Consider the following 26881-nt stretch of genomic DNA (forward strand, 5'->3'; position numbering starts at 1 on the left):
AAAAGCAGTTTGATCAACTTTATTTTATTTTGTTTTTATTTATTTATTTATTTTGAGACAGAGTCTTGCTCTGTCTCCAGGCTGGAGTGCAGTAGCGCGATCTCCGCTCACTGCAACCTCCACCTCCTGGGTTCAAGTGATTCTCCTGCCTCAGCCTCCTGAATAGCTGGGACAACAGGCGCGGGCCACCACACCAGCTAATTTTTATATTTTTAGTAGAGATGGGGTTTCACCATGTTGGCCAGGATAGTCTCGATCTCCGGACCTTGTAATTCATCCGCCTTGGCCTCCCAAAGTGCTGGGATTACAGGCATGATCTACCGTGCCTGGCCTCAGTTTGATCAATTTTAATGCACTCTATCAATGTATAGTATTATTGATTGTGTGTAGATTTTTTTTTATGACTTTTACTATTTTTGTGTTCTTTCTTAGAATAATTATTTACATGGTAAATTTTTTATTATAATGGAAGTTTATTACTTTCTTAAGCAGAAAAATAAATTACTAGTTGACTTGTTCATAGGAATAGATTTTGTTGGTATAGAATTAACAAAGCCTAATTACTATGAGTCACTAGGCAAGATTTGGAAGTATTCTTGGTTTGCATAGGGTTTTAATTTTTGTTTTGGTGGTTTTATTTTTTGTTTTTGTTTGTTTCTAATACTAATTTCTTTGTTAATTTTAAGTAATTAGAAATTTAAGTAATTACTTAAAAAGTAATTTTAAGTAATTAGAAATTAGAAAATAATTTTAAGTAATTAGAAATTTAAGTAATTAGAAATTTTAAAAAGTTTCTGAATTTATGTAAACTGAGAAAATATTCTAGTATTATCATATAACAAAGATGAAGTAGCTTCCAGAAACCCAAATTTCCATCTCTATGAATTCCTAATGGGTTGTCATCAGCCTCTGTTGATGGGAACCTTGCTACATATTATTACTTCATTCTTCTGAGCAGCTCTAGTTGTCATAAAGTGCCTCCTTATGTTTTTGCTTTCTCATGTTACTTTTTTGTATTTTTTCCACTCGAAAACAGATACTGTGTTCCCTTACGTGTGCAAGTACAAACCTTCAGTCAGTATGGGGCAGCTATTTCTAGTTTTCCTTATATGACATTATATGATATTTATCATCATCTTGGTCACCTTTATCTGTTATTCATGAAAGATAAAAACCAGAAGCGAAGATAGGTTTTTGTTATGTCTTCAGAATTCTATTCATATTTATAGTTGACCCTTCAACAGTGTGGATTTTAGGGATGCTGACCCTCCCATGTGGTTGAAAATTCACATATAACTTTTGACTCTCCAAAAACTTAACACTAATAACCTCCTGTTGACCAGAGGTTTACCAATAACATAAACAATCATTCAACACATATTTTTTATGTTATGTGTATTCTATACTGTATTCTATTTTTTTAGATAGGATCTTACTCTATTGCCCAGGCTGGAGTGCAGTAATACTATCATAGCTCACTGCAGCCTTGAACTCCTGAGCTCAGTTGATCCTCCCATCTCAGCTTCTTGAGTAGCTAGGACTACAGGCATGTACCACCATGCCCAGTTATTTTTAAAATTTCTCTCCCTTTTTTTTTTTTTAAAGAGACTAGGTCACATTTATCTTGCCCAGGCTGGTCTTGAACTCCTGACTTCAAAGCAGTCATCCTACCTTGGCCTGCCAAAGTGTTGGTATTACAGGTGTGAGCCATCTCACCTGGCTTTATACTGTATTCTTACAATAAAGTAAGCTAGAAAAAAAGAAAATGTTATTAAGAAAATCATAAGGAAGAGAAAATACGTTTACTGTTTAAGTGGAAGTAGATCATTATAAAGGTCTTCATCCTGATTATCTTCTGGGCTGAGGAAGAGGAGGAGTTGGTCTTTCTGCTGCAGAGGTGGCAGAAAATTTGTGTATTAATGGACCAATACAATTCAAACCCAGCTTGTTCAAGGATCAGCATACTTCTTCTGACAGTGAATTGTTTCTTTCACTCCCATTGCCCAGGCTAGAGTGCAATTGTGCAGTCACAGGTCACTGCAGCCTCGACTTCCCGACTCAGGTGATGCTCCCATTTCAGCGTCCCAAGTTGCTGGAACTACAGGCTTTTGCCACTATGTCTGGCTAATTCCTTGTATTTTTTAGTAGAGGCAAGGCTTCACCATGTTGTCCAGGCTGGTCACAAACTCCTGGTCTCGAGCTGTTTGCCCGCCTTAACCTCTCAAAGTGTGAGCCACTACGCCTGGCTGGATTGTTTCTGTTAATGTGATTTTATGTTAAATTATACTTTGTCTCCTTCTTTAGTAGCTTAATCTCTGTTGGTCAGCAAATTTTGGCTCATGTCAACTAGAATAGCAGTCTCCAGTCATTTTGGCACCAGCAGCTGGTTTCAGGGAAGACAGTTTTTCCAGGGACCAGGTCAGCCGGGGTGGGGTTTGGTTAATGGTTTTGGGATGAAATTAATCCACATCAGATCATCAGGCATTAGATTCTCATAAGGAGCACACAATGTAGATCCCACAATTCACACTAGAGTTCGTGCTCCTATGAGAATTTGCTACTGCTGATCTGACAGGAGATAGGGCTTAGGCAATAGTGCCTGCTGGCTCACTGCTCACCTCCTTCTCTGTGGCCTCGTTCCTAACAGGCCATGAATTGGTACCATTCCATGGCCCAGGGGCTGGGAACCCTTGAACTAGAACACTCAGGACTTTTTTTTGAGACAGGTCTCAAAAAAATAAAAAAATAAAAAAAAGGTCTCCAGTCTTGCCCAAGTTAGAGTGCAGTGGCATGATCTCAGCTCACTGCAACCTTTGCCTTTCGGGTTCAAGCAATCCTCTTTTCTCAGCCTCCCAAGTAGTGCATGCCACCGTGCCCAGCTAATTTTTGTATTTTTGTAGAGATGGAGTTTCACCATGTTGCCCAGGCTGGTCTTGAACTCCTAGCCTCAAGTGATCTGCCCGCTTCAGCCTGCCAAAGTACTGGGATTACAGGCGTGAGCCATTGTACCCAGCCACTCAGGAGGATTTTTCTATAGAAATTTTAGTCCAAGTTTCTTTTTTTGTTTTAACTAAATCTAAGATCTTTCATTAATGCCTCATTACTCAAAGATGTTACATTAAGATATGCAGTGGCACAATATCGGCTCACTGCAACCTCCACCTCTTGGGTTCGAGTGATTATCGTGCCTCAGCCTCCCGAGTAGCTGGGACTACAGGCGCCTGCCACCATACCTGGCTGATTCTTATATTTTTAGTAGAGACGGGGTTTTGCCATGTTGGCCAGGCAGGTCTTGAACTCCTGACCACAAGTGATCTCCTCACCTCGGCCTCCCAAAGTGCTGGAATTACAGACATGAGCCACTGTACTGGACTGTCTTATTTATTAATTACGTTTTTGGGTAAGGTTTTTCATACAGCTACAAATTCACTTTATTGTGCTGTAACTGAACTCAGATTTTAAAAATCGTATTCTATAAGATTATTATTGAAATTAATATTTGAATGCTTTACTGAAATCAGAGTGAAACCACAGTTGTCTTTTCCCAGACAACTAATCCTGTATTAGGAGTAAATAATAAGGTTAATTTGTCACATATTAGTCTTAATGAGCTTATATGGCTTTTAATTATTGTTGCTTTCTTGTCTACAATGTCGTCAACCACATTCTTAATCACATATTCTAAAATTGTGTGGAGCATCTAGACAATGCTTGCTTATGTATGTATCTTAAATACAGCGTCATTGTCTTTTTCAAAATTTGGGTAGCAGTTCACAGCTAAAACCTATTGAATATTAACCATCTTTTGATGTTTTATAGATGAGAACAACTGAGACTTAGTGAATTTAGGTAACTTGAACTGTCAATAGTAACAATAATTATAATAATAACCTACCCAGGTTAAAAAATAACATTGAAGACCAATACGACAGCTTTTGCTGTTTTTTTTTTTTTTTTTGAGACGCAGTTTCACTCTTAACTTGCCCAGGCTGGAGTGCAATGGCGCGATCTCGGCTCACTGCAACCTCCATCTCCTAGGTTCAAGCGATTCTCCTGTCTCAGCTTCCCGAGTAGCTGGGACTATAGGTGTGTGCCACTATGTCCGCGACAGCTCTTACTTGTAGTTGTTGAGCAGTTACTATTTGCCAAGCACTGTCCTCAGTGTTTAAAGTGTAATAATTTGGCCGGGCGTGGTGGCTCACGTCTGTAATCCCAGCACTTTGGGAGGCCGAGGCAGGCAGATCACGAGGTCAGGGGATTGAGACCATCGTGGCTAACACGGTGAAACCCCATCCTTACTAAAAATACAAAAAATTAGCCGGGCGTGGTGGCGGGCGCCTGTAGTCCCAGCTACTTGGGAGGCTGAGGCAGGAGAATAGCGTGAACCCAGGAGGCAGAGTTTGCAGTGAGCCAAGATCGCGCCACTGCACTCCAGCCTGGGCAACAAAGCGAGACTCCGCCTCAAATAAATAAATAAATAAATAAATAAATAAATAATAAAGTGTAATAATTTAAGCCTTACAAACTGTATGAGATAGCTGTTACTTTTATATTACAAACGAGGAAACTGAGGCACAGGGAGGTTAAATAATAACATGTGCTAAGTTGCTTAGTTTTAAGCGGCAATGCTGGAGCCTAGTTTACCTACACTCCTAACCACTATATACTACTGCATCTCCAATAAGTGACACTGCTAGGATTTAAACCCAGATGTATTTAACTGATAATCTGTATTCTTTCTCCTTTATTATTCTCTGTCAAAGTGGCTGGACACTGTCTAGAAGTCCAAGAACAAGATGTTGGCCAACGTGCTTCCTTCTTAGATCTCTGTTCTTGACTTATAGATGGCTGCCCCTCACACGGTCAGTCTTTGGTCTGTGGATGGTCTGTGTCTGCATCTTTACGGACACTGGTCATACGTCTTTAGGGGCCACCTGAAGAAATTTTCCTCCTTTTTTTGTGTGTGTATGTAAAACAGAGTCTCGCTCTGTCACCCAGGCTGGAATGCAGTGGCACCATCTCAGCTCATTGCAACCTCTGTCTCGTGGATTCAAGCGATTTCTCGTGCCTCAGCCTCCTGGATAGCTGGAATTACAGGCGTGTGCCACCACATCTGGCTACATTTTGTATTTTTAGTAGAGATGGGGTTTCACCCTGTTGCCTAGGCTGGTCTTGAACTCCTGACCTTAAGTGATCTGCCTGCCTCAGCCTCCCAAAGTGCTGGGATTACAGGCGTGAGCCACCACACCTGGCCAAGAAAACCCTTTTAATTACTTTTTTTAAAGGCTCTATCTTCAAATATGGTCACAGTCTGAAGTATTTGGGTTAGGGCTTCAACATAAATTTTGGGGTGACATAATTCAGAGTGTATAAAATCTTTGGTCTCTTTCAAATACACATTTGTGATTCAAAGACTTCAGATGTATGAAATTATCAGCAAGATTATTCAGGAATTGTTCATGTGCAGCCTTTCTGCTTTTTAGCACAATGAGATTTCTAATACATAATTGAAGGCCTCACAACTGAAATACATTTGTTTTCTACCATGAATCTCTATATTTTTCCAAATACGGTATTTCCAGCGTTTTCCCCATAACAAAATGACCTTTTCCTCTATTCTTAACTAAATGCTGTTATAGTTAAGGATCATAAATTTCCATATGAATACAGTTTTAATGAAATACCTGTTTTTAGACCTTTTAACTGTGGTCTACAAAAAGAAACATATGGCTAATACATACATGTGAAACAAAAATCACCCTTAATTTATGTGATGTGCTCTGATTTTTGTTTTGTTTCTTCTTCTGAAGGTGATTGTATTTAAATTGATTTGATAATATGTCAGTGGGTTGCATTTCTTAGTTTGAAAAACATGATTAGATGAAGACTTTTGTTCAAAGTCTTTAACTCTGATTTGCCAAACTTTGTAGTTTTATTTGGGAATTTTCTTCCTTTCTTTTTTTTTTTTTTTTTGACGGAGTCTTGCTCTGTCACCCAGGCTGGAGTGCAGTGGTGTGATCTTGGCTCACTGTGACCTCCATTTCGTGGTTTTAAGCGATTCTCCTGTCTCAGCTTCCCGAGTAACTGGGATTATAGGCATGTGCCACCATGCCTGGCTAATTTTTTCTATTTTTAGTAGAGATTGAGTTTCACCATGTTGGCCAGGCTGGTCTTGAACTCCTGACTTCAAGTGATCTACTCACTTTGGCCTTCCAAAGTGCTGGGATTACAGATGTGAGCCACTGTGGCAGGCCCCTCTTATTCTTTTAATGTAGAGTAGTACATAAATTTTTTTTTAATGGAAAATTATAACTTGGAGTTGATTTACTGGGGATTTTTTTAAAAAATAATTTTTATATCTGTGTTCGTGGAGGATCTTGTTCTGTAGTTTTGTCTTGATTTGTAATGTTTTTAAATTTTGGGATTAAGATTAAGCTGGTGCCATAAAACAAGTTGAGGACTGTTCCTCCTCTTTTCTGAAAGCTTGTGTTTGATTGGTATTATTTAATTCTTAAATATTTGGCAGAATTCACTGGTGAATTCTGGAGTGGGATTTCTAAAATGTAACTGGAATTTTCTTTGTGGGATATCTTTTACTGTAATTTAGTTTCTCTAATATAGATCAGATTATTTAACTTTTCTTGTTTGTTTTAGTCATACATGTTTTCAAGGAATTTAAGTTGTTGATTTATTTGACATCATATTTTGTCGGTACTTATTAATTTAATACTGTCTATAGGATTTGTAATGGTACTCTTCTTTTCATTCCTGATCTAGATAATTTATTATTGATCTTTATTTTGAGGAGTCTTGCTTGGGTTTATCAATTTCATTATTTGTTCAAAGGGATTTTTAATATTAACTGTTCATTCTGTTTAATTGATTTCCACTATTTTCAGTATTTTCTGTTTTTAGTCTGATTTACTTTTACTTTTGTAGCTTCTAGAAATGAGAGCTTAAATCAGATATGAGTAAAATTTTTCTGTAAACATTTCAGATAAGAAATATTTTAGGCTTTGTGGACAATATTGTCTCTGCTGCAGCTACTTCAACTGCCACTGTAGACGGCTACATAAATGAATGAACTTGGCTTTGGACACCGGTACAGTAGTTCCCCCTATCTTTGGTTTTGCTTTCCGTAGTTTTAGTTACCTGTGGTCACCAGCGTCTGAAAATATTAAATGGAAAATTTCAGAAATAATAAGTTTTAAATTAGACACCTTTCTGAGTAGCATGGTAAAATCTTGCATCATTCCTGCTCCATCCCAACTGGGACATTAATCATCCCTTTGCCCAAGTATCCATATGTATATGCTGTACTCCTGTTAGTCACTTAGTAGCTTTCTTTTTTTTATCAGATCAGCTGTGTAGATACCAGGCTGTTTGTATTCAGTTAATCCTTATTTTACTTAATGATGACCCCAGAGTATAAGACTAGTGATGCTGATAATTATTCTGTTTTATTGGTAATCTCTTACTGTGTCTAAATTTATAATTCAGGGTTTATCATAGGTGTGTATATATGGAGGAAAAAACAGTATATATAGTGTTTGGTACTATCTGTGGTTTCAGGCAACCACTGGAGGGTTTTGAAAGGTATCACGTGAGCATTAAGGGGAAACTACTGTATTTGAATTTCATATAGTTTTCGTGTGCCATGAAATTTTTTTTTCTATGTATTTTCCTCCAACTATTTATAAGTACAAAAAAAAGGTTTTTACTTTCTTGCCCATGTGAAACAATTAGTGTGCTGAATTTTGCCTATGGCTGTGGCTTGCTAGTTCCTTGGTTAGAACATTAATTTTACACTTTTCTTTTTTTCTAATATAGGTATTTAAAGATATGAATTTTAAAGTACTCCTTTCTCTATATGCCATACATTTTGATACATTATTTTTTATTATTTTATTTTTCTTGTGATTTGTTTTGACCCATGGATTATTCATTTTGATTCAAGAATATTAATATACTCTGTATAATTTGATTTCTTTGGTGTTTTTTGGTACTTACTAGCATGTAGTCTATCTTGTTGAATGTTCTATATGTATTTGGGAATATATGTGTATTTTGGAGTTGTTCAGTGCGGTATTCTATAAATATCAATTAGATCCAATTGGTTGATAATACTCTAATTTTCTATATCTTCTTTTAAAGTGAAAGCAAGTTTATTAAGGAAGTAAAGAAACAAAAGAATGGCGACTGCATAGTTGTCTATCTTATTTAATGTGCTTGTTTTATTGGTTATTAAGAGAGGGATGTTAAAATGACCTATTTTTGTGCATTTGTCTACTTCACTTATCTGTCAATATTTGCTTCATGTATGTTGAAGCTTCATGTATTTATAATTGTATGACTTGTTAACATTATGATATATCTCATCTCTAGTAATATTAGTCTTGAAGTTTATTTTATTTTATTTTATTTTATTTTATTTATTTATTTTGAGACGGAGTCTCGCTTGCCGCCCAGGCTGGAGGTGCAGTGGCGCGATCTCGGCTCACTGCAAGCTCCGCCTCCCAGGTTCACACCATCTCCTGCCTCAGCCTTCCGAGTAGCTGGGACTACAGGCGCCGCCACCACGCCCGGCTAATTTTTTTTTTTTTTTTTTTTTTTGAGACGGAGTCTTGCTTTGTCGCCCAGGCTGGAGTGCAGTGGCCGGATCTCAGCTCACTGCAAGCTCCGCCTCCCGGGTTTACGCCATTCTCCTGCCTCAGCCTCCCGAGTAGCTGGGACTACAGGCGCCCACCACCTCGCCCGGCTAGTTTTTTGTATTTTTAGTAGAGACGGGGTTTCACCATATTAGCCAGGATGGTCTCGATCTCCTGACCTCGTGATCCGCCCGTCTCGGCCTCCCAGAGTGCTGGGATTACAGGCTTGAGCCACCGCGCCCGGCCTAAAGCTAATTTTTTGTATTTTTTTTTAATTAGAGACAGGGTTTCACCATGTTAGCCAGGATGGTCTCGATCTCCTGACCTTGTGATCTGCCCACCTCGGCCTCCCAAAGTGCTGGGATTACAGGCGTGAGCCACCGTGCCCGGCCTTGAAGTTTATTTTGATATTGATAGAGCCAAATAGTTTTCTTACTCAGTATTTGCATGATATATCTTTTTCCAGCCTTTATAAAACCTGTGTACATATATATTTACATTGGCTTTTTTTTTTTTTTTTTTTTTTTAAGGCAGAGTCTCGCTCTGTCGCCCTCACTGGAGTGCAGTTGTGCAATCTTGGCTCACTGCAACCTCCACCTCCTGGATTCGAGCAATTCTCCTACCTCAGCCTCCTGAGTAGCTGGGATTACAGGCACCTGCCACCACACCCAGCTAATTTTTATGTTATTAGTAGAGACAGTGTTTTACCGTGTTGGCCAGACTGGTCTTGAACTCCTGACTGCAGACGATCCACCCGCCTTGGCCTCCTAAAGTGCAGGGATTATAGGCATGAGCCACTGCGCCCAGCCTACATTGGCATATTTTGTCTCTTTATATTTAATGTAATTATTAATATGTTTGAGTTTAAAGTCTTCTATCTTACTGTGTATTCTGGATTTGTCCCATCTTTTGTTTCTCTTTTCCTGTCATTTGGGTGAACTATCTATTTTTTAGAATTTTATTTATCCTCCTATATTGACTTCTCAATAAACAACCTTAAACACAATAAAATACACCTGTTCAAAGTGTATGTTTTCTTGAATTCTGACAGATTTATGCACATGACCAAAAAGTATCCTTATTTTATATCCAACAGCACCTGAGACAACCACTGATCTTTCTGTCATTATAGATAGAGTTTTATAGGATTATAATCAGTGTATCTTGCTTCCTTCACACACACAACATACATTTTTTGGTTTCTTCTGGGTTACCACATGTATCTGTAGTTTATTCCTTCCCCTGCCCTCCCGGAGTAGTATTCCTTTGTGTGAGTCTACCACAGTTTGTCTGTTTAAGTTGTTTCTGTTTTGGGGCTATTATAAATAAAGTTGTTACGAATATTTGGATAAATAAGATTGATATTGCTGGATCATAAGATGTGTGCTTAACTTCTTTGTAGCAGCTTTATTGAGATATAATTTACATAGCCAGAAAATTAACCCATTTTTTTGGAATGTAGAAGCTTTTATTTGCTTATTATTTTTTGATATAAAAAGCTGTACTCACTTAATGTATACAGCTCTATGAGTTTGCAGATAAGTATATTCCTGTGAAACCATCACCATCATCAAGACCATAAACGTATCTGTCACCTACCAGAGTTTACCCTGCCCCTTTATTATTATGATCTACTGTCTTAGAAAACTTTAAGTATATAATATAGTAAAGTATAGGCACAGCATTATGTTGTATAGTAGCATAATTCATTCATTCATTTAAAGTATAAATTCAGTAGCTTTTAGTACACGCACAGAATTGTGCAACCATTGCCTCAACTTTAGAATATTTTCATCACCCTCAAAAGAGACCTCTAGCTCCTAAATTCCCCCTTCCTCTCTAGCCCTAAGCAGTCACTAATCTGCTTCCTGTCTCTATGGATTTCGCTGTATTTTGGACATTTCATGTAAATGAAACCATAGTCTATTATGTCTGGCTTCTTTCACTTAGCATGTTGTCAAAGTGCATCCATGGTGCGTTTGTTCTCAAGATCTCTTGGGGTTGTGTCCTGGGACATTGAATAAAAATTAAAAAAAAAAAAAGAAAAAACAATGTACATCCATGTTGTGGCATGTATTATATCAATATTTCCTTTTTATTGCCAAGTAATATTCTGTTGTATGGCTATACCACATTTTGATTATCCATTTATCAATTAATGAACATTTGAGTTGTTTTCATATTTTGACTATATGAAGAATGCTGTGAACATTCATGTATACATTTTTGTATGGACATCTATTTTCGATTGTCTTGGGTAGGAGCTTGAATTGCTGGGTTATATGGTAACTTTGTGTTTAGCTTTTAAGGAACTGCCAGTCTGTTTTCCGAAGTGGTTGCACCATTTTACAGTCCCACTAGCAAAATATGAGGATTCCAGTTGTCTTGAGAACAATCAACACTTGAAATTTTTTGTCTTTTTTATTATAGCCGTCCTGGTGAGTGTGAAGCAGTATGTCGTGGTTTCGATTTGCATTTCCCTAATGACTGATGGTATTGAGCATCTTTTATGTGTGTGTCTTGTCCATTTACATATCTTCTTTAGATAAATGTCTGGTATTTTAATTGTATAATTTTTTTTTATTGAGTTGCAAGAGGGGTTTTTTTTTTTTTTTTGGTTTGTTTGTTTTTGCATGATCTCTGTTCATTGCAACCTCTGCTTCCTGAGCTCTAGTGATACTTCCGCCTCAGCCTCCTGAGTAGCTGAGACTACAGGCATGTGCCACTACGCCCAGCTAATTCCCATGCCCCCTTTTGGAGACAGAGTCTTACTTTGTCACCCAGGCTGGAATGCAGTGGCACAATCTCTGTTCACTGCAACTTCCACCTCCTGTGTTCAAGCGATTCCCCTGCCTCAGCCCCCTGAGTACCTGGGATTACAGGCACGTGCTACCACGTCCAACTATTTCTTTTTATTTTTGATGGAGACGGGGTTTCACCTTGTTGCCCAGGCTGGTCTCAAATTCCTGACCTCAGGTGATCTGCCTGCCTTGGCCTTCCAAAGTGCTGGGATTACAGGTTTGAGTCACCACGCCAGACCTAATTTTTGTATTTTTTGTAGAGACAGGATTTCACCATGTTGCCCAGGCTGGTATCAAACTCCTGGGCTTAAGAGATCGGCCCTCCTTGACCCCCCAAAGTGCTGGGATTACAGGTGTGAGCCACCACACCCAGCCAAGAGTTCTTGATATAATCTAGATACAAGTCCCTTTTCAGAGATACGCAGATGTTTTCTTCTGTTCTGTGGACCCCTTCTGAAACACAGAACTTTTAAATTTTGATGAAGTCCACTTTGTTTATTTTTCATTTTGTTGCTTGTGCCTTTGGTGTTATATCCGAGAAACTATTGGCAAAATCAAGGTGACAAAGATTTATCCCTAGATTTTCTTATATGAGTTTTATACTTTTAGCTCTTTGATACATTTGAGTTAATCTTTATAGATGGTGTGAGGTAAGGAGTCATCTTCATTATTTTACATGTTCATTTTCATTAAGTCCCAACTCCATTTGTTGAAGACACTTTTTAACTTTTGAGAAACTGCCCAGCTGTTTCACCATCTAACATTCCATTTAGCAGTTTCAAACAGTTTCCCTTGCTTACATTCTTACCAGTATTTGATATTGTCAGTCTTTTAAACTTTAGTCTTTCTGCAGGGGTAGCATATCTTATTGTTTTTAACTTGCATTATTTTAACTTCCATTTTCCAGGCTCAGGTGATCCTCACACCTCAGCTAGCTGGGACTACAGATTTGCATCACCACACCTGGCTAATTTTTGTATTTTATAAGAGATGGGGTTTTATCATGTTGCGCAGGCTGGTCTCCAACTTCTGGGCTCAGGCAGGCTACCTGCCTCGCCCTCCCAAAGTGCAGGAGTGAGCCATGTATAAACACCGAGATTTAACAGTTTTACGGCTTCAGCAAGAACTTTCTTGAGGCTGGGTGCGGTGGCTCACGCCTGTAATCCTAGCACTTTGGGAGGCTGAGGAGGGCAGAGGATGGATTGCCTGAGCTCAGAAGTTCAAGACCAGCTTGGGCAACATGGTGAAACCCTATCTGTACTAAAATACAAAAAATTAGCTGGGCGTGGTGGTACACATCTGTAGTCCCTGCTACTCAGGAGGCTGAGGCGGGCGATCGCTTGAACCCGGGAGGCGGTGGTTGCAGTAAGCTGAGATCACACCACTGCACTCCAGCCTGGGTGACAGAGTGAGACTCTGTCTTTGTTTTAAAAAAGAAGAGAGGGGCCGGGAGCGGTGGCTCAAGCCTGTAATCCCAGCACTTTGGGAGGTCAAGACGGGTGGATCATGAGGTCAGGAGATCGAGACCATCCTGGCTAACACGGTGAAACCCCGTCTCTACTAAAAAAATACAAAAAACTAGCTGGGCGAGGTGGCGGGCGCCTGTAGTCCCAGCTACTCGGGAGGCTGAGGCAGGAGAATGGTGTGAACCCGGGAGGCGGAGCTTGCAGTGAGCTGAGATCCGGCCACTGCACTCCAGCCTGGGTGACAGAGTGAGACTCTGTCTTTGTTTTAAAAAAGAAGAGAGGGGCCGGGCTTGGTGGCTCACGCCTGTAATTCCAGCACTTTGGGAGGCTGACACAGGTGGATCACCTGAGGTCAAGAGATCGAGACCAGCCTGGCCAACATAGTGAAACTCCACCTCTACTAAAAATATAAAAATTACCCAGGTGTGGTGGCACACACCTGTCATCCCAGCTACTCGGGAGGCTGAGGCAGGAGAATTACTTGAACCCGGGAGGTGGAGGTTGCTGTGAGCCAAGATCGTGCCATTGCACTCCAGCCTGGGTGACTCCATCTCAAAAAAAAAAAAAGAATACAATGACTATTGGGTTTCAGTGCCTTGATTTGTCTTAAGGTGCCAGTTACTATATACACCGTTGATCTTGCATAGCTAGCACAAATGTTAACACAAGTTGTTCCAGAATGGACTGAAAGACAATTAATCAATCAGTCAACCAATAGATTCACCACTTGTGTTTGTTACCATGCATTCACAGTAACAAAAATCTTTGATAATTAGTTGGTGCTGGTATCAAATAAATACATGCAGGCAAAATACCAAGTCCGGCCACATTAATAAGGCACAGAAGTACAATTCTCTACATACTAGATAATACTTATTTTTTTATGTTTGCAGATAAATATTTCATTCAGTGGATTTTACTTAGCATTGGAAAGTGGGAGCGCGTGTTTCTTTTATTGACTTTTTATCTAGCAGACTTTCAGCACTATCTACTATGCAAAGATCTATCTCTCTGATATTGTTTACCCCTTTTCAACCAATGCAGTATGATAACTTACTCTTTAAGATTCTTCAGAGGATTTTTCATTTTTAGTTTGAAAAACTGTAACCATTTTTTGCTTTTAAAGAACTCATTATGTATATATTTAAAATACTAAATTCCTTTTTAAAAAACTCTGAATGATTCTCAAATGACAGTATACTAAATTGTCAACATTTAAATATGTCTCATCTATTTAAGTATGTTTTATTACGTAAGATGTAATAAGACAACCTTATGCGGCCAAAAGGAAGATATCTTTATCATGCTTTCATTTCTTATTTACAATTGCATCTAGAGTCTCTGGAATAGATTTACTGCATTGTGAGTCAGAGAATCCTGATATGTCAGTTTCTTATTTTTCAGCAGTGCAGCAATAGATTGAAATCACAGCTCTTCTAACCTCCCTGTTTTTATCTAATGATTCATTATTAAGTATTAAAAAGTTACTTTTTTTATTATTATTATTTTTTGAGACGGAGTCTTTGCTCTGTCGCCCAGGCTGGAGTGCAGTGGCATGATCTTGGCTCACTGCCAGCTCCGCCTCCTGGGTTCACACCATTCTCCTGCCTCAGCCTCCCGAGTAGCTGGGACTGCAGGCACCCGCCACCACGCCCAGCTAATTTTTGGTATTTTTTAGTAGAGACGGGGTTTCACTGTGTTAGCCAGGATGGTCTTGATCTCTTGACCTTGTGATCCACCCGCCTCGGCCTTCCAAAGTGTTGGGATTACAGGCATGAGCCACCGTGCCTGGCCACAAATTTTATTTTAAAATATTACTAAATTCTGAAATAACTTTTATGTAAAACTTAAAATTTAGAAATAAATGTATTTTAAATAAATATATTATTGCAAAGCAAAACCAGAAGAGTACTCTTCCTGTGTTTTCACATATGTGTATATATACAGTCATGTGCCACATAATGATGTTTAGGTCAGCATGGACCACCTTATGGTCTCATAAGGTTATAATACCATATTTTTACTGTACTTTTTTTTGTGTTTAGGTACATGAGTACTTAACATTTTGTTATAATTCCCTACAGTATTCAGTACAGTAGCATGCTGAGCGGGTGGGTTGCCTAGGAGCAATAGGTGTGTGGTAGATAATATCATCTTGGTTTGTGTAAGTACACGGTATGATTGTACAATGATGGAATCGCTAAAGATGCTTTTCTCAAAACATATTCCAGTTGTTATGTGATGCATTACTTTATATAGAAAAATTTTGAAATTGCAAAATAATAATTTACTAAATCATAATGAAGTTACAGAGATTATAGCAGGTATAACTAGACAATTAGTAAGAGCACAGTAGAAGTGCCCCACACAAGGTTGGGCACTGTGGCTTAAGCCTTTAATCCTGGGATTGGAAGGCTGTGGTGAAAGGATCGCTTGAGCCCAGGCTTTCGAGACTAACCTGGGCAAATAATGAGACCTCGTCTTTTCAAAAAATTTAAAAAAACAAATTAGTTGAGTGTGGTGCTACACACCTGTAGTCCCAGCTACTTCAGAGGCTGAGGTGGGAGGATCACTTGATCCCACAAGACAAAGGCTGCAGTGAGGTGAGATTGTGCCACTGCACTGTAGCCTGAGTGACAGAGCAAGACCCTGTCTTTAATAAAAAGCAGGGAAAAGGGGGCCAGGCGCAGTGGCTCATACCTGTGATCCCAGCACTTTGGGAGGCCAAGGTGGGTGGATCACTTGATCTCAGGAGTTCCAGACCAGCCTGGGCAACATAGCAAAACCCCGTCTCTACAAAAAAATTTTGTTTTTTGCTGGGCACGGTAGCTCACGCCTGTAATCACAGCACTTTGGGAGGCCGAGGCGGGCGGATCACGAGGTCAGGATATCAAGGCCATCCTGGCTAACATGGTGAAACCCTGTCTCTACTAAAAATACAAAACATTAGCTGGGCGTGGTGGTGGGCACCTGTAGTCCTAGCTACTCGGGAGGCTGAGGCTGGAGAATGGCATGAACCCAGGAGGCGTAGCTGACAGTGAGCTGAGATTGCACCACCGTACTCCATCCTGGATGACAGAGCGAGACTCCATCTCAAAAAAAAAAAAAAAAAAATTGTTTTTAATTAGTTGGACTTGGTGGTGTGTGCCTGTAGTCTCAGCTACTTGGGAGGCTGAGGTGGAAGAATGACTTGAGCCTGGGAGGTTGGGGCTGCAGTTAGCTAAGATTGAGCCATTGCACTCCAGCCTTGGTGACAGGGCAAGACCCTGTCTTTTAAAAAAAAAAAAAAAAAAAAAGTACTTGCCAGGCGCGGTGGCTCATGCCTGTAATCCCACCACTTTGAGAGGCCACGATGGGCACATCACCTGAGGTCGGGAGTTTGAGACCAGCCTGACCAACATGGAGAAACCCTGTTTTTACTAAAAATACAAAAAATTAGCTGGGCGTGGTGACCCATGCCTGTAATCCCAGCTACTTGGGAGGCTGAGGCAGGAGAATGGCTTGAACCAGGGAGGCGGAGGTTGCAGTGAGCCGAGATTGTGCCATTGCACTCCAGCCTGGGCAACAAGAGCGAAACTTAATCTAAGAAAAAAAAAGTACTTGGCCGGGCGCGGTGGCTCAAGCCTGTAATCCCAGCACTCTGGGAGGCCGAGGCGGGCGGATCACGAGGTCAGGAGATCGAGACCATCCTGGCTAACATGGTGAAACCCCGTCTCTACTAAAAAAAAATACAAAAAACTAGCCGGGCGAGGTGGCGGGCGCCTGTAGTCCCAGCTATTCGGGAGGCTGAGGCAGGAGAATGGCGTAAACCCGGGAGGCGGAGCTTGCAGTGAGCTGAGATCCGGCCACTGCACTCCAGCCCGGGCGACAGAGCGAGACTCCGTCTCAAAAAAAAAAAAAGAAAGAAAGAAAAAAAAAGTACTTAACACAAAGATCTTTTTATATGTATTCACATATTTTCCATTATAGTGTTCACTCCTTAATGCATTTAGGATTTTATCTGGTACTCTTTATCGGATACCTGCAGAACTTCATTTAGTATGTATCTCTCACCAATTTTCTTAGTTTTATATCTACATTTTTTGAGCACATACTCATTACATGCTATCCTTTATTCAAATTTGTCTTAGTTCTACAGGTTCTCCATCCGTTTGATGTGCTTAATGTTTATGCTTAGTCTTAGCTTCATTGTCTGAAGCTTATTTTTGTAGTGAATTCCTTGGAAAAGATTAATGGGGTTGAGTGCAGTGGCTGATGCCTGTAATCCCAGCACTTTTGGGAGGCTGAGGCTGGCAGATCACATGAGGTCAGGAGTTCGAGACCAGCCTGGCCAATATGGTGAAACCCCGTCTCTACTGAAAAAAAGAATACAAAAATTTCCCCGGCGTGGTGGCAGGCACCTGTAATCCCAGCTACTCTGGAGGCTGAGGCAGGAAAATCTCTTGAACCCGGGAGGTGGAGGTTGCAGTGAGCTGAGATTGTGCCGCTGCACTTCAGCCTGGGTGAGAAGAGCAAAACTCTGTCTGAGAAGACAAAGACTCATGGGAACCATATTCTGAGCTTTTGCATGTTGATAACAGTGCCCTATCTGCTTGAAAATCAGTTTTGCTGGATATAAAATCCTTAACTCACATTTTTTCTTGGTTACATCAAATGTTATTCTATTTTATTTCAACATGAAAAGCGTTTCTGTCAAATGTTTTATAATATAATTTTTCTTCTTTTTTAAAGTTGTTAAATTTAGAATATCTCTTAGATTGAGCTGGGCGTGGTGGCTCAGGCCTGTAATCTCAGAACTTTGGGAGGCCAAGGCAGGCAGATCACTTCAGGTCAGGAGTTCAAGACCAGCCTGACCAACACGGCGAAACTCCGTCTCTACTAATAATACAAAAATTAGCTGGGTATGGTGGCAGGCACGTGTAATCCCAGCTACTTGGGAGGCTGAGGCAGGAGAATTGCTTGAACCCAGGAGGCCGAGCCACTGACTGCACTCCAGCCTAAGTGGCAGAGTGAGACTCTGTCTCAAAAAGAAATAAAAAATAATAAAACGTGTCTTGAACTGACATGCCACTCCTGGCTTTTACACTTTCTTCATTTCTTTTTATGTCTGTCTTCATTTCTTTAAAAAAAAAAAAAAAAAAAGGCAGTTTTCTCCCTTGCCTTGTGTGGGGGCCAACAGCTATAGTCCTGGCTACTCAGGAGGCTGAGGTGGGAGGATTGCTTGAACCTGGGAATTTGAGACCAGTTTGGGCAACTTAATGAGACCGTGGCTCTCAAAAAAACAAAATGTTACCCTCTTTCTTTTAAAGGTATAATCTTTGTTTACTCTCTCGGGCCCCTTGTAGTGTAGTCTTTATTTCCAAAATGATTTATAAAAATTTTTGAATTGTTTTATTCTGTCTCTTAGTTTCTGAGTTTTTCTTCCTCTGCTGTATGTCTCATATTTTCTTTCCTTTTTTTTTTTTTGAGACAGAATCTTGCCCTGTTACCCAGGTTGGAGTGCAGTGGCATGATCATGGCTCACTGCAGTCTCAAACTCCTGTGCTCAAGTGATCCTCTTGCCTCAGCCTTTTGAGTTGCTGGGACTATAGGCACATGCCACCACGATTGGCTGATTTTTAAATTTTTGTGTAGAAATGGGATCTTGCTATGTTGCCCAAGCTGATCTCAAACTCCTGGCCTCAAGTGATCCTCCTGCCTCAACCTCCCACAGTGCTAGAATTACAGGCGTGAGCCTCCACACCGGCCTCATGTTTTCTTAATGTATTTTATCTGATTTTGAAATAGAAGATTATCATTTTTTTCTTTTCCCTGTGCATGTTTTTCTGACATGTGTTCTTTATAGAGGTATTATTCTGCTCCATGTATGTTTAATTATAATAGTTTTGTGTGGGATTTGATATCTGCACTTTCTTGCTCATTTTTATGTGAAATTAGTTTTTCTGAATTTTCAGAAAGTTGTGTAGTTCAGGGTATCTTTTTGAACAAATTTTGTTTTTATGTAGTTTTTAAAATATTAGTGATGTTTTTTGAGTTTTGTCTTGTGTTTCTACCACGTGTTTATTTGGGATTTCTCTTTCTTTTCTCTCTTCTGTGCCTGCCCTCCTCACATTTGATTCCACTCCCAGTACTTCCCCCTGAGTATGGAAACTTGTTCTAGAAGGGGGCCATAGTTGGTCAGTTTCAAGAGTTCATAGGAGCAGACTGTTCCTGTCATTTCAACTCTAGCCATAGACCCGTTATGCTATTGGATTGGACAGCAGCTTCCCAACTCCCCTCCCCCTTATTTAATTTGCTATTCTCAAAGTGGTCCGCTGTGGTTTCCAGTGACTACCTACGTGTTAGGTATTTGGGGCTTCTGTTCTCAGGTGTGCCACCTCACTTGTTGCTTAGTTCTGTTTTCCTTTGCACTGGTGTATACGGACATTTAGTTATTGTGCTTGTTGGTTTGTCTTCATCTGCTTGCGTTTTTGAGTTTATGGGGGATACCTTGTCTTCTGGTTTTGTTGTAAATGTTGCTTATGGGTTTTTCTTGCCTCTTCAGTTCTCTGTATTTACATGGAGATTCATATATTTAAGAACACCACCTTCCCACGATTTTCCCCTTAATTACCTATCTTAGAGACAACTTCGAAAAATACAAATTTTGCACTGAGGTGGAAGGATAGCTTGAGGCTAGGAGTTTGAGACCAGCCTGGTTAACATAGCGAGACCCTATCTCTACAAAAAATAAAAACATTAACAGGGCATGTTGGTATGTGTCTGTATTCCTAGCTGCTTCAGAGGCTGAGGCAGGAAGAATGCTTGAGCCTAGGAGTTTGAGGCTGTAGTGAGCCATGATTGTGCTACTACACTTCAGCATGGGCGACAGAAAGATACCCTGCCTCCTTGAAAAGAAAAAAAAAAGAAAAATGCAGATTTTAGAGAAGACATTGTAGGATTATTGTATTTAGTGAAACAACTTATATAGTATTGTAGAAACTGTCTTTCCTAGTTCCTTTTCTTCTTCTAAAAAATCCTACCCAAGCCTGTAATCCCAGCACTATGGGAGGCCGAGATGGGCGGATCACGAGGTCAGGAGATCGAGACCATCCTGGCGAACACCGTGAAACCCGGTCTCTACTAAAAAATACAAAAAACTAGCCGGGCGAGGTGGCGGGCGCCTGTAGTCCCAGCTACTCGGGAGGCTGAGGCAGGAGAATGGCGTAAACCTGGGAGGCGGAGCTTGCAGTGAGCTGAGATCCGGCCACTGCACTCCAGCCTGGGCTACAGAGCGAGACTCCGTCTGAAAAAAAAAAAAAAAAAATCCTACCATGTTCAAAGTATACCCAAATTTTACAGTTGAATGTTCACAAAAGACTAGGATTGGGTGACAAATTGTCTTTCAGAATTGGATCATCATGCTGGGCACCATGGCTCATGCCTGTAATCCCAACAGTTTGGGAGGCTGAGGCAGGAGGATTGCTTGGCGCTGGGAGTTCAAGACCAGTCTGGACAACATAGCAAGACCCTGTCTCTACTGGGGGTAGCGGGGGGGAAAGGATTGGATCATCAGGCATTTCAATGAATTATTCTGAAGAGTAGGATTTTACTGTCAGTGACTGCAGAATTTTAGTCTTGACCTTAATAAGCTTCCTCTTCCATTTTAGACATGTAACCTGAAGTATTTGAATGTGTTCTCAAGTGACCGCATTATAGTCTGTTCTGCAACAATATGTGGTGCCCCTACAATACTATTTAGCCTACTCACTATTGGTAAAGAGGGGTGTAGTATCAATAACATGGTGCGGAGGTATTGGTTTGTAGATGATTTCCCTCTAAACCAGACAACAAACTGAATAATTAGAGTTGAACTTGATATTCTCTTCATCAGGAAAGTAAAAAGCCTCCAGTTCAGCTGCTACATAGGCACAAGTCCTTTCACCTGTTTTTTTATTTTTATTTTTATTTTTTGAGATGGAGTTTTGCTCTTGTTGCCCAGACTGAAGTGCAGTAGCATTATCTCGGTTCACCACAAACTCCACCTCCCGGGTTCAAGTGATTCTCCTGCCTCAGCCTCCCAAGTGGCTGGGATTACAGGCATGCGCCACCATGCCTGGCTCATTTTGTATTTTTAGTAGAGACAGGATTTCTCTATGTTGGTCAGGTTGGTCTCGAACTCCCAACCTCAGGTGATCCGCCCGCCTCGGCCTCCCAAAGTGCTGGGATTACAGGCTTCAACCACAGCGCCTGGCCTATTTTTATTTTTAATTAAAAGTGATAATCTGCAGCAGACATTCCCTCTCCAGAGAGGTGCACCCTGGTCTAGCAGGGACTCTTCACATGTGGCCGTTTGCATTTCCTTTTGTGCCCAACTTAACAGCAGCCCTCTAGCTTAAACTTCACTTCTCCCATAAGCCCCGGTTTCTACTTCATTGTTTCTGGTACCCTTTATTATCCCCTGAAGTAGCATTCCAGCCCTCTTAGCTGCCTTACTTGGGTAGGGATGTCCAAGTTTTCTCTCGTGGTCCCAATCGTTGTTTTAGAGACAGAGTCTCTCTCTGTTGCCCAGGCTGGCGTGCAGTGGTGCAATCATAGCTCCCTGCAGCCTTGAACTCCTGGGCTCCCACCTAAGTCTCCCAAGTAGCTGAGATTACAGGCGTGTGTCACCAAGCCCAGCTCCAATCATTGTTTTTGTTAGTGCTATGGTTACAAAGTTCCAGGGGCATAAACTAATCTGCCCCAACATACCTCTCTCCCCTTCTGGACCCATTTTTTCCATAAGCTTTGTTTCTTTTATTGTTGCAGAATGCAAGGTTTTCGGGAATGTATGTATGTATTTTATAGCAGCTGTACTAGGAAATTTCACGGGGAGACTAGGACTTAATGTAGTTGAAACTTTGCTGTATTATTTCTGTTCTTGGAAGACTTTATAAAGAGAGCTCCTGTATTTTTTGATAGTGAAGATTCCATGTTTGTGATAGGAGGCTTCCCGATCCTCATTTTAAAATATAGGAGAACAGTACATGGTCAGAATTTGAAGGATTTTATTGTGGATCACTGAGGCAGTACTGTATGCTATTGTAATTTTCACCATTTACAATGCGAAGTTTTGTTTCAGAAATAATACAGCAATGTTCAACTTTTAGAAAATGTTTATTAGTGTATTTTATTAGTTGCTGTAGGGTAAAAACATTAAATACAAAAAAGTAGAGATAAGAATGTTGATTATATATAATATATACATTTGAAGATCTAATCCTTACCAAAAGATTTCAGGTAGTCTCATTAAAACAGCAAGGAATTATGTAGGGCAGTATTATAGTAATATTAGAAAGTCACTCATGTGGCCAGGTGCTGTGACTCATGCCTGTAATCCCAGCACTTTGGGAGGCTGAGGCAGGCGAATCACGAGGTCAGGAGTTCGAGGCCAGCCTGACCAATATGGTGAAGCCCTGTCTCTACTAAAAATACAAAAATTAGCTGGGTGTGGTGGTGCACACCTGTAATCCCAGCTACTCAGGAGGCTGAGGCAGAAGAATGGCTTGAACCCGGGAGGGAGACGGAGGTTGCAGTGAGGCGAGATCGTGCCACTACACTCCAGCCTGGGCGACAGAGTCAGACTCTGTCTCAAAAAAAAAAAAAAGAAAAAAAAAATCACTCATGTATATGACTATGACTCTAGAAAAAATTTACAAATGAGGCCGGGCACGGTAGCTGACGCCTGTAATCCTAACACTTAGGGAGGCTGAGGCGGGTGGATCACCTGAGGTTAAGAGTTCAAGACCAGACTTGCCAACATGGTGAAACCTCGTCTCTACTAAAAATACAAAAATTAGCTGGGCATGGTGGCAGGCGCCTGTAATCCCAGCTACTTGGGAGGCTGAGGCAGGAGAATCACCTGAACTCAGGAAGTTGAGGTTGCAGTGAGCCAAGATCATGCCACTGCACTCCAGCCTGGGCAACAGAGGAAAAACTCTGTCTCAAAAAAAAAAAAAACAAAAAACAAAATTTTCAAATTAGAAAACATATATATATATAAAAAAATAGAGAAACATAAATCATCCTAATGGCTGAAAGTGTGCTATTTTAGTCCATTAATACTGCAAGAATAGTATAAACTGGTCATGTGGACTTGCCCCATATAAGGCAGCAAATAGCTTTGTTAAGGGATAGACTCTATGCTATTTATTCTGACAATTAAATAATTGAGGTAGGCAGTGGGGGTGTGGCAGTGCCAGGCCCCACCTTTATCCCCACCCCCTATTTTTGGCAATATGTGACTTGCCAGCACATTCAGTGGGGCTATCTCTCCTACCCTGAGTCGCTTAAGGAAATGATCTGTATTCTTTAGGACAGTTCTAAAAATGAGGGGAAGCATTTGAAGATTCAGAGCACACTGAATACTTCAATATTTTGATAGCATGGAAAACTTAATGGACCTTGGGGAAGGGATCTGAATTGTGGGGATGCTGTAATTACATTGGTATATTGTAATTGCATTCATACTTTTACAACCCTGTCAAAATTTTTCTGTGTTTTCTACTACTGTTTGGTATTACTTATAATTGCATTTTGTTTTTCCTGGATATGAAAAGCAGAGGAAAGTATATTATACCATATTTTTTCATTTTAATATTGTAACCTATAAGGCAGAATGACTGTGCTTAGTGTGTTTTTTTTCTCTTATATCTTAAGGAAGAGAGAGAAAATCCTTCAAAACGGAGTAGAATTGAACGTGATATAGATAACAATTTGATCACGTCAACACCAAGAGCAGGAGAAAAACCTAACAAACAGATATCTCGAGTAAGACGGAAAAGTCAAGTAAATGGAGGTTTGTTAATATTTAGATACTGTTTTATTTAGGTGTAAGCAGAGATCTCACCTGACACATTTCTTACCTATTTTTAAAAATCTACTTTGTGGCCGAGTGCAGTGGCTCATGCCTGTAATCCTCACATTTTGGGAGGCCGAGGTCGGCGGATCATTTGAGGCCAGGAATTTGAGACCAGCCTGGCCAACATGGCGAAACCCTGTCTCTATTAAAATCACACACAAAAAATTAGCCAGGCGTGGTGGCGCATGCCTGTAATCTCAGCTACTCAGGTGGCTGAAGGTTGAGAATCACTGGAACCTGGGAGGCGGAGGTTGCAGTAAGCCGAGATTGTGCCACTGCACTCCAGCCTGGGTGACAGAGTGAGACTCTGTCTCAAAACAAAACAAAACTACTTTGAGTAATTTTTGCCTTAACTTTGTAATCTTTGTATTATTAGTAACATGAAGTGAAATTAAAATGTGCTAATTTGAATCTTACTTTGAATTAAAGTAAGTAAAGGTAGAGTAACTATATACCTTTGTGCTGTTTAGCATAAAAATGTATGTGGGTCAATATTTTGGACATCTAATAAACTCATTTCTTAAAGCAATAATAATTGTGACTTAATTTAATTGAAATACGTACCAAATTTCTTCCTAGATTATTCTACTTAAAAGCTCAGAGGGGACTTGTATCACTTAGTCTCAACTAGGGGTGATTTTTTTCCTCCAAGGGACATTTGTCAATATCTAGAGACCTTTTTGGTTGTCACAACATGTGGAGGGGTGGCTACTAGGGTCTAGCAGGTGGATGTCAGAGATGTTAAACATCCTACAATACGCAGGACAGCTCTTCAAAACAAAGAATTATCAGACTGAAATGACAATAGTGCCACTGTTGATAAACTCTGTCAATACCTTGTTGTATAGCAGAGAAACTCCTCAAAGTCAAAAAGAAGGAGAAAAACATTAAGGAAAAGCAGAGACAGCTATACAGAATAACACTTCAGAGCAGCAGTCCCCAACCTCTTGGCACCAAGGACCAGTTCCACTGACAGTGATGAGAATGGTTTCAGGATAAACTGTTCCATCTCAGATCATCAGACATTAGATTCTCATAAGGATCGCACAACCTAGATCCCTTGCATGTGCAGTTCACAATAGGGTTCATGTTCCTAAAAGGATCTAATGCAGCAGCTTATCTGCAGATAAGGTAGTAGAGGCAGAGCTCAGGCGTTAATGCTTGTGCACCTCCTAATAGGCTGCGGACTGGTACCAGCAAGTATGGGGTTAGGGACCCCTGCTTTAGAGTATGGAGTACTGTTTTAACCAATGCTATCTTAAACACAGCTGTAATTTCTCCCCTTGTCTCTGCCCAGTGCAATAATATATCTTTATTGTTAGAAAAAACAAACCAGGAGGGAGAAAAAGACTGAGACAAGACAAGGGGGACAAAATAGAGAAAGAAACAAGTTAGAAGAACCAAAGCAAAGAAGGAAATAAGTGTTGTAGACATCAAAAGTTGTGGAAAGTCAGAGGATGATTAATTAGAACAGTTGATTGATTTTACTTTTATATTTTTAAAAGATCTGTGGAACATTTTCATTTACAGGAAACTTAAAATTATTCTCCCTAGCCACTCTGAGATGGTGCCTCAGTATCCATAAGTAATTTTTGACACTGCTATATATAGCCTTCTGCTTCAGTAGAGTTATGTTGCCTCTATTCATTTAGCTGTCATTCATTAGATAGAAACAGATGTGAGGGAAGGTTTTATGAATTAGAACTATCCCAGAATGCAAACAAAAATAAAAGTATTTGTGTTTTAGATGGTGGGAGCTAGTTTGCTTGCTTACAAAGAATTTTCTTCATTTTGTGTTATACTGTGTTGATTTGAAGCCTTTCAGTCTATAGGTGTAAATCTATTTTGAAAAAACTCAGTAAATGTTAGCATTATAAACACATTGATACATAAAGAGCATTTGACTTACAAGTAATTTACCTCAGTGTTTCTTTAATAAGCTCTCCTGAACATTAATTAGCTTTTGTGAAGTATTTTGAGGGAAAAAGTTATTTCTGTAATGAATGATTTATAACACATTTCTGAAAGTCAGTGTTTTCTAGATCATGACTCTTTTCTTATTTCTTTTTTAGAAGCTGGTAGTTATGAAATGACAAATCAACATGTAAAACAAAATGGAAAATTAGAAGATAATCCTTCCTCTGGCAGTCCTCCAAGGACTACTTTGTTGGGGACCATATTTTCACCTGTCTTCAACTTTTTTTCACCAGCAAATAAAAATGGTAAGTATAAATCGTTAACTGTGATTTGGGTGTTTTTTAAAAATGCATAGTTTTTTTGTTTTTTTGAGACGAAGTCTCGCTTTGTTGCCCAAGCCGGGGTGCAGTGACGTGATCTCCGCTCACTGCAACCTCCGCCTCCCAGGTTCAAGCGATACTTCTTCCTCAGCCTTACAAGTAGCTGGGACTGTAGGTGCCTGCCACCACGCCCAGCTAATTTTTTTTTGTATTTTTGGTAGAGACGGGGTTTCACCATGTTGACCAGGCTGGTCTCAAACTCCTGACCTTCAGGTGATCTCCCCACCTCAGACTCCCAAAGTGCTGGGATTACAGATGAGAGCCATCGTGCCCAGCAAAAAAATACATAGTTTTTAAAAAGCTCTTTTTGATTTTATTAGCGTATTTTGTCAACGTCTCATGTTTGTTTTCCACCTCATTAATAATATACAGCTCCTTGGGAGCTGGGTGTGGTTTCTGATGCCTATAATCTGAACTCTTTGGGAGGCTGAGACAGGAGAATTGCTCAAGGGCAGGAGTTTGAGACTAGCCTGGGCAACATAGTGAGACCCTGTCTCTACAAAAAAATGTAAAAATTATTCGGGCATGTTAATGCATGCCTGTAGTCCTAGCTACTCCAGAGACTGAGGTGGGAGGAATGCTTCAACCCAGCAGTTTGAACCCAGGAGTTTGAGGCTACAGTGAGCTATGATTGCAACACTGCACTCATGCTTGGACAGCTGAGTGGGACCCTGTCTCTTAAAAAAGTAAAAGACTGGATTGGCCTTGTCTTCTGGGTTGTGAGGGTAGTGGCTCACAAAAGGCTTGAAAGAAAAGCTGAATCTGGAAAAGTGGCAAAAGGCATTCCAGG

General features: G+C 40.2%; 1 protein-coding gene across 3 annotated transcripts in view; it reads left to right on the forward strand.

Annotated features, from left to right (window-relative positions):
• The window catches only part of CTDSPL2 (CTD small phosphatase like 2), a 109935-nt gene that overhangs the window by 40830 nt on the left and 42224 nt on the right, over positions 1-26881 (forward strand). For all 3 annotated transcript variants that reach the window (NM_001266809.1, XM_028850444.2, XM_077938369.1), the window contains 2 exon segments: positions 23593-23731; positions 25867-26016. In NM_001266809.1, coding sequence (NP_001253738.1) covers positions 23593-23731; positions 25867-26016 — 289 coding nt within the window.

Source organism: Macaca mulatta, chromosome 7 (assembly GCF_049350105.2).
Source record: "Macaca mulatta isolate MMU2019108-1 chromosome 7, T2T-MMU8v2.0, whole genome shotgun sequence".
NCBI classification, from domain to species: domain Eukaryota; kingdom Metazoa; phylum Chordata; class Mammalia; order Primates; family Cercopithecidae; genus Macaca; species Macaca mulatta.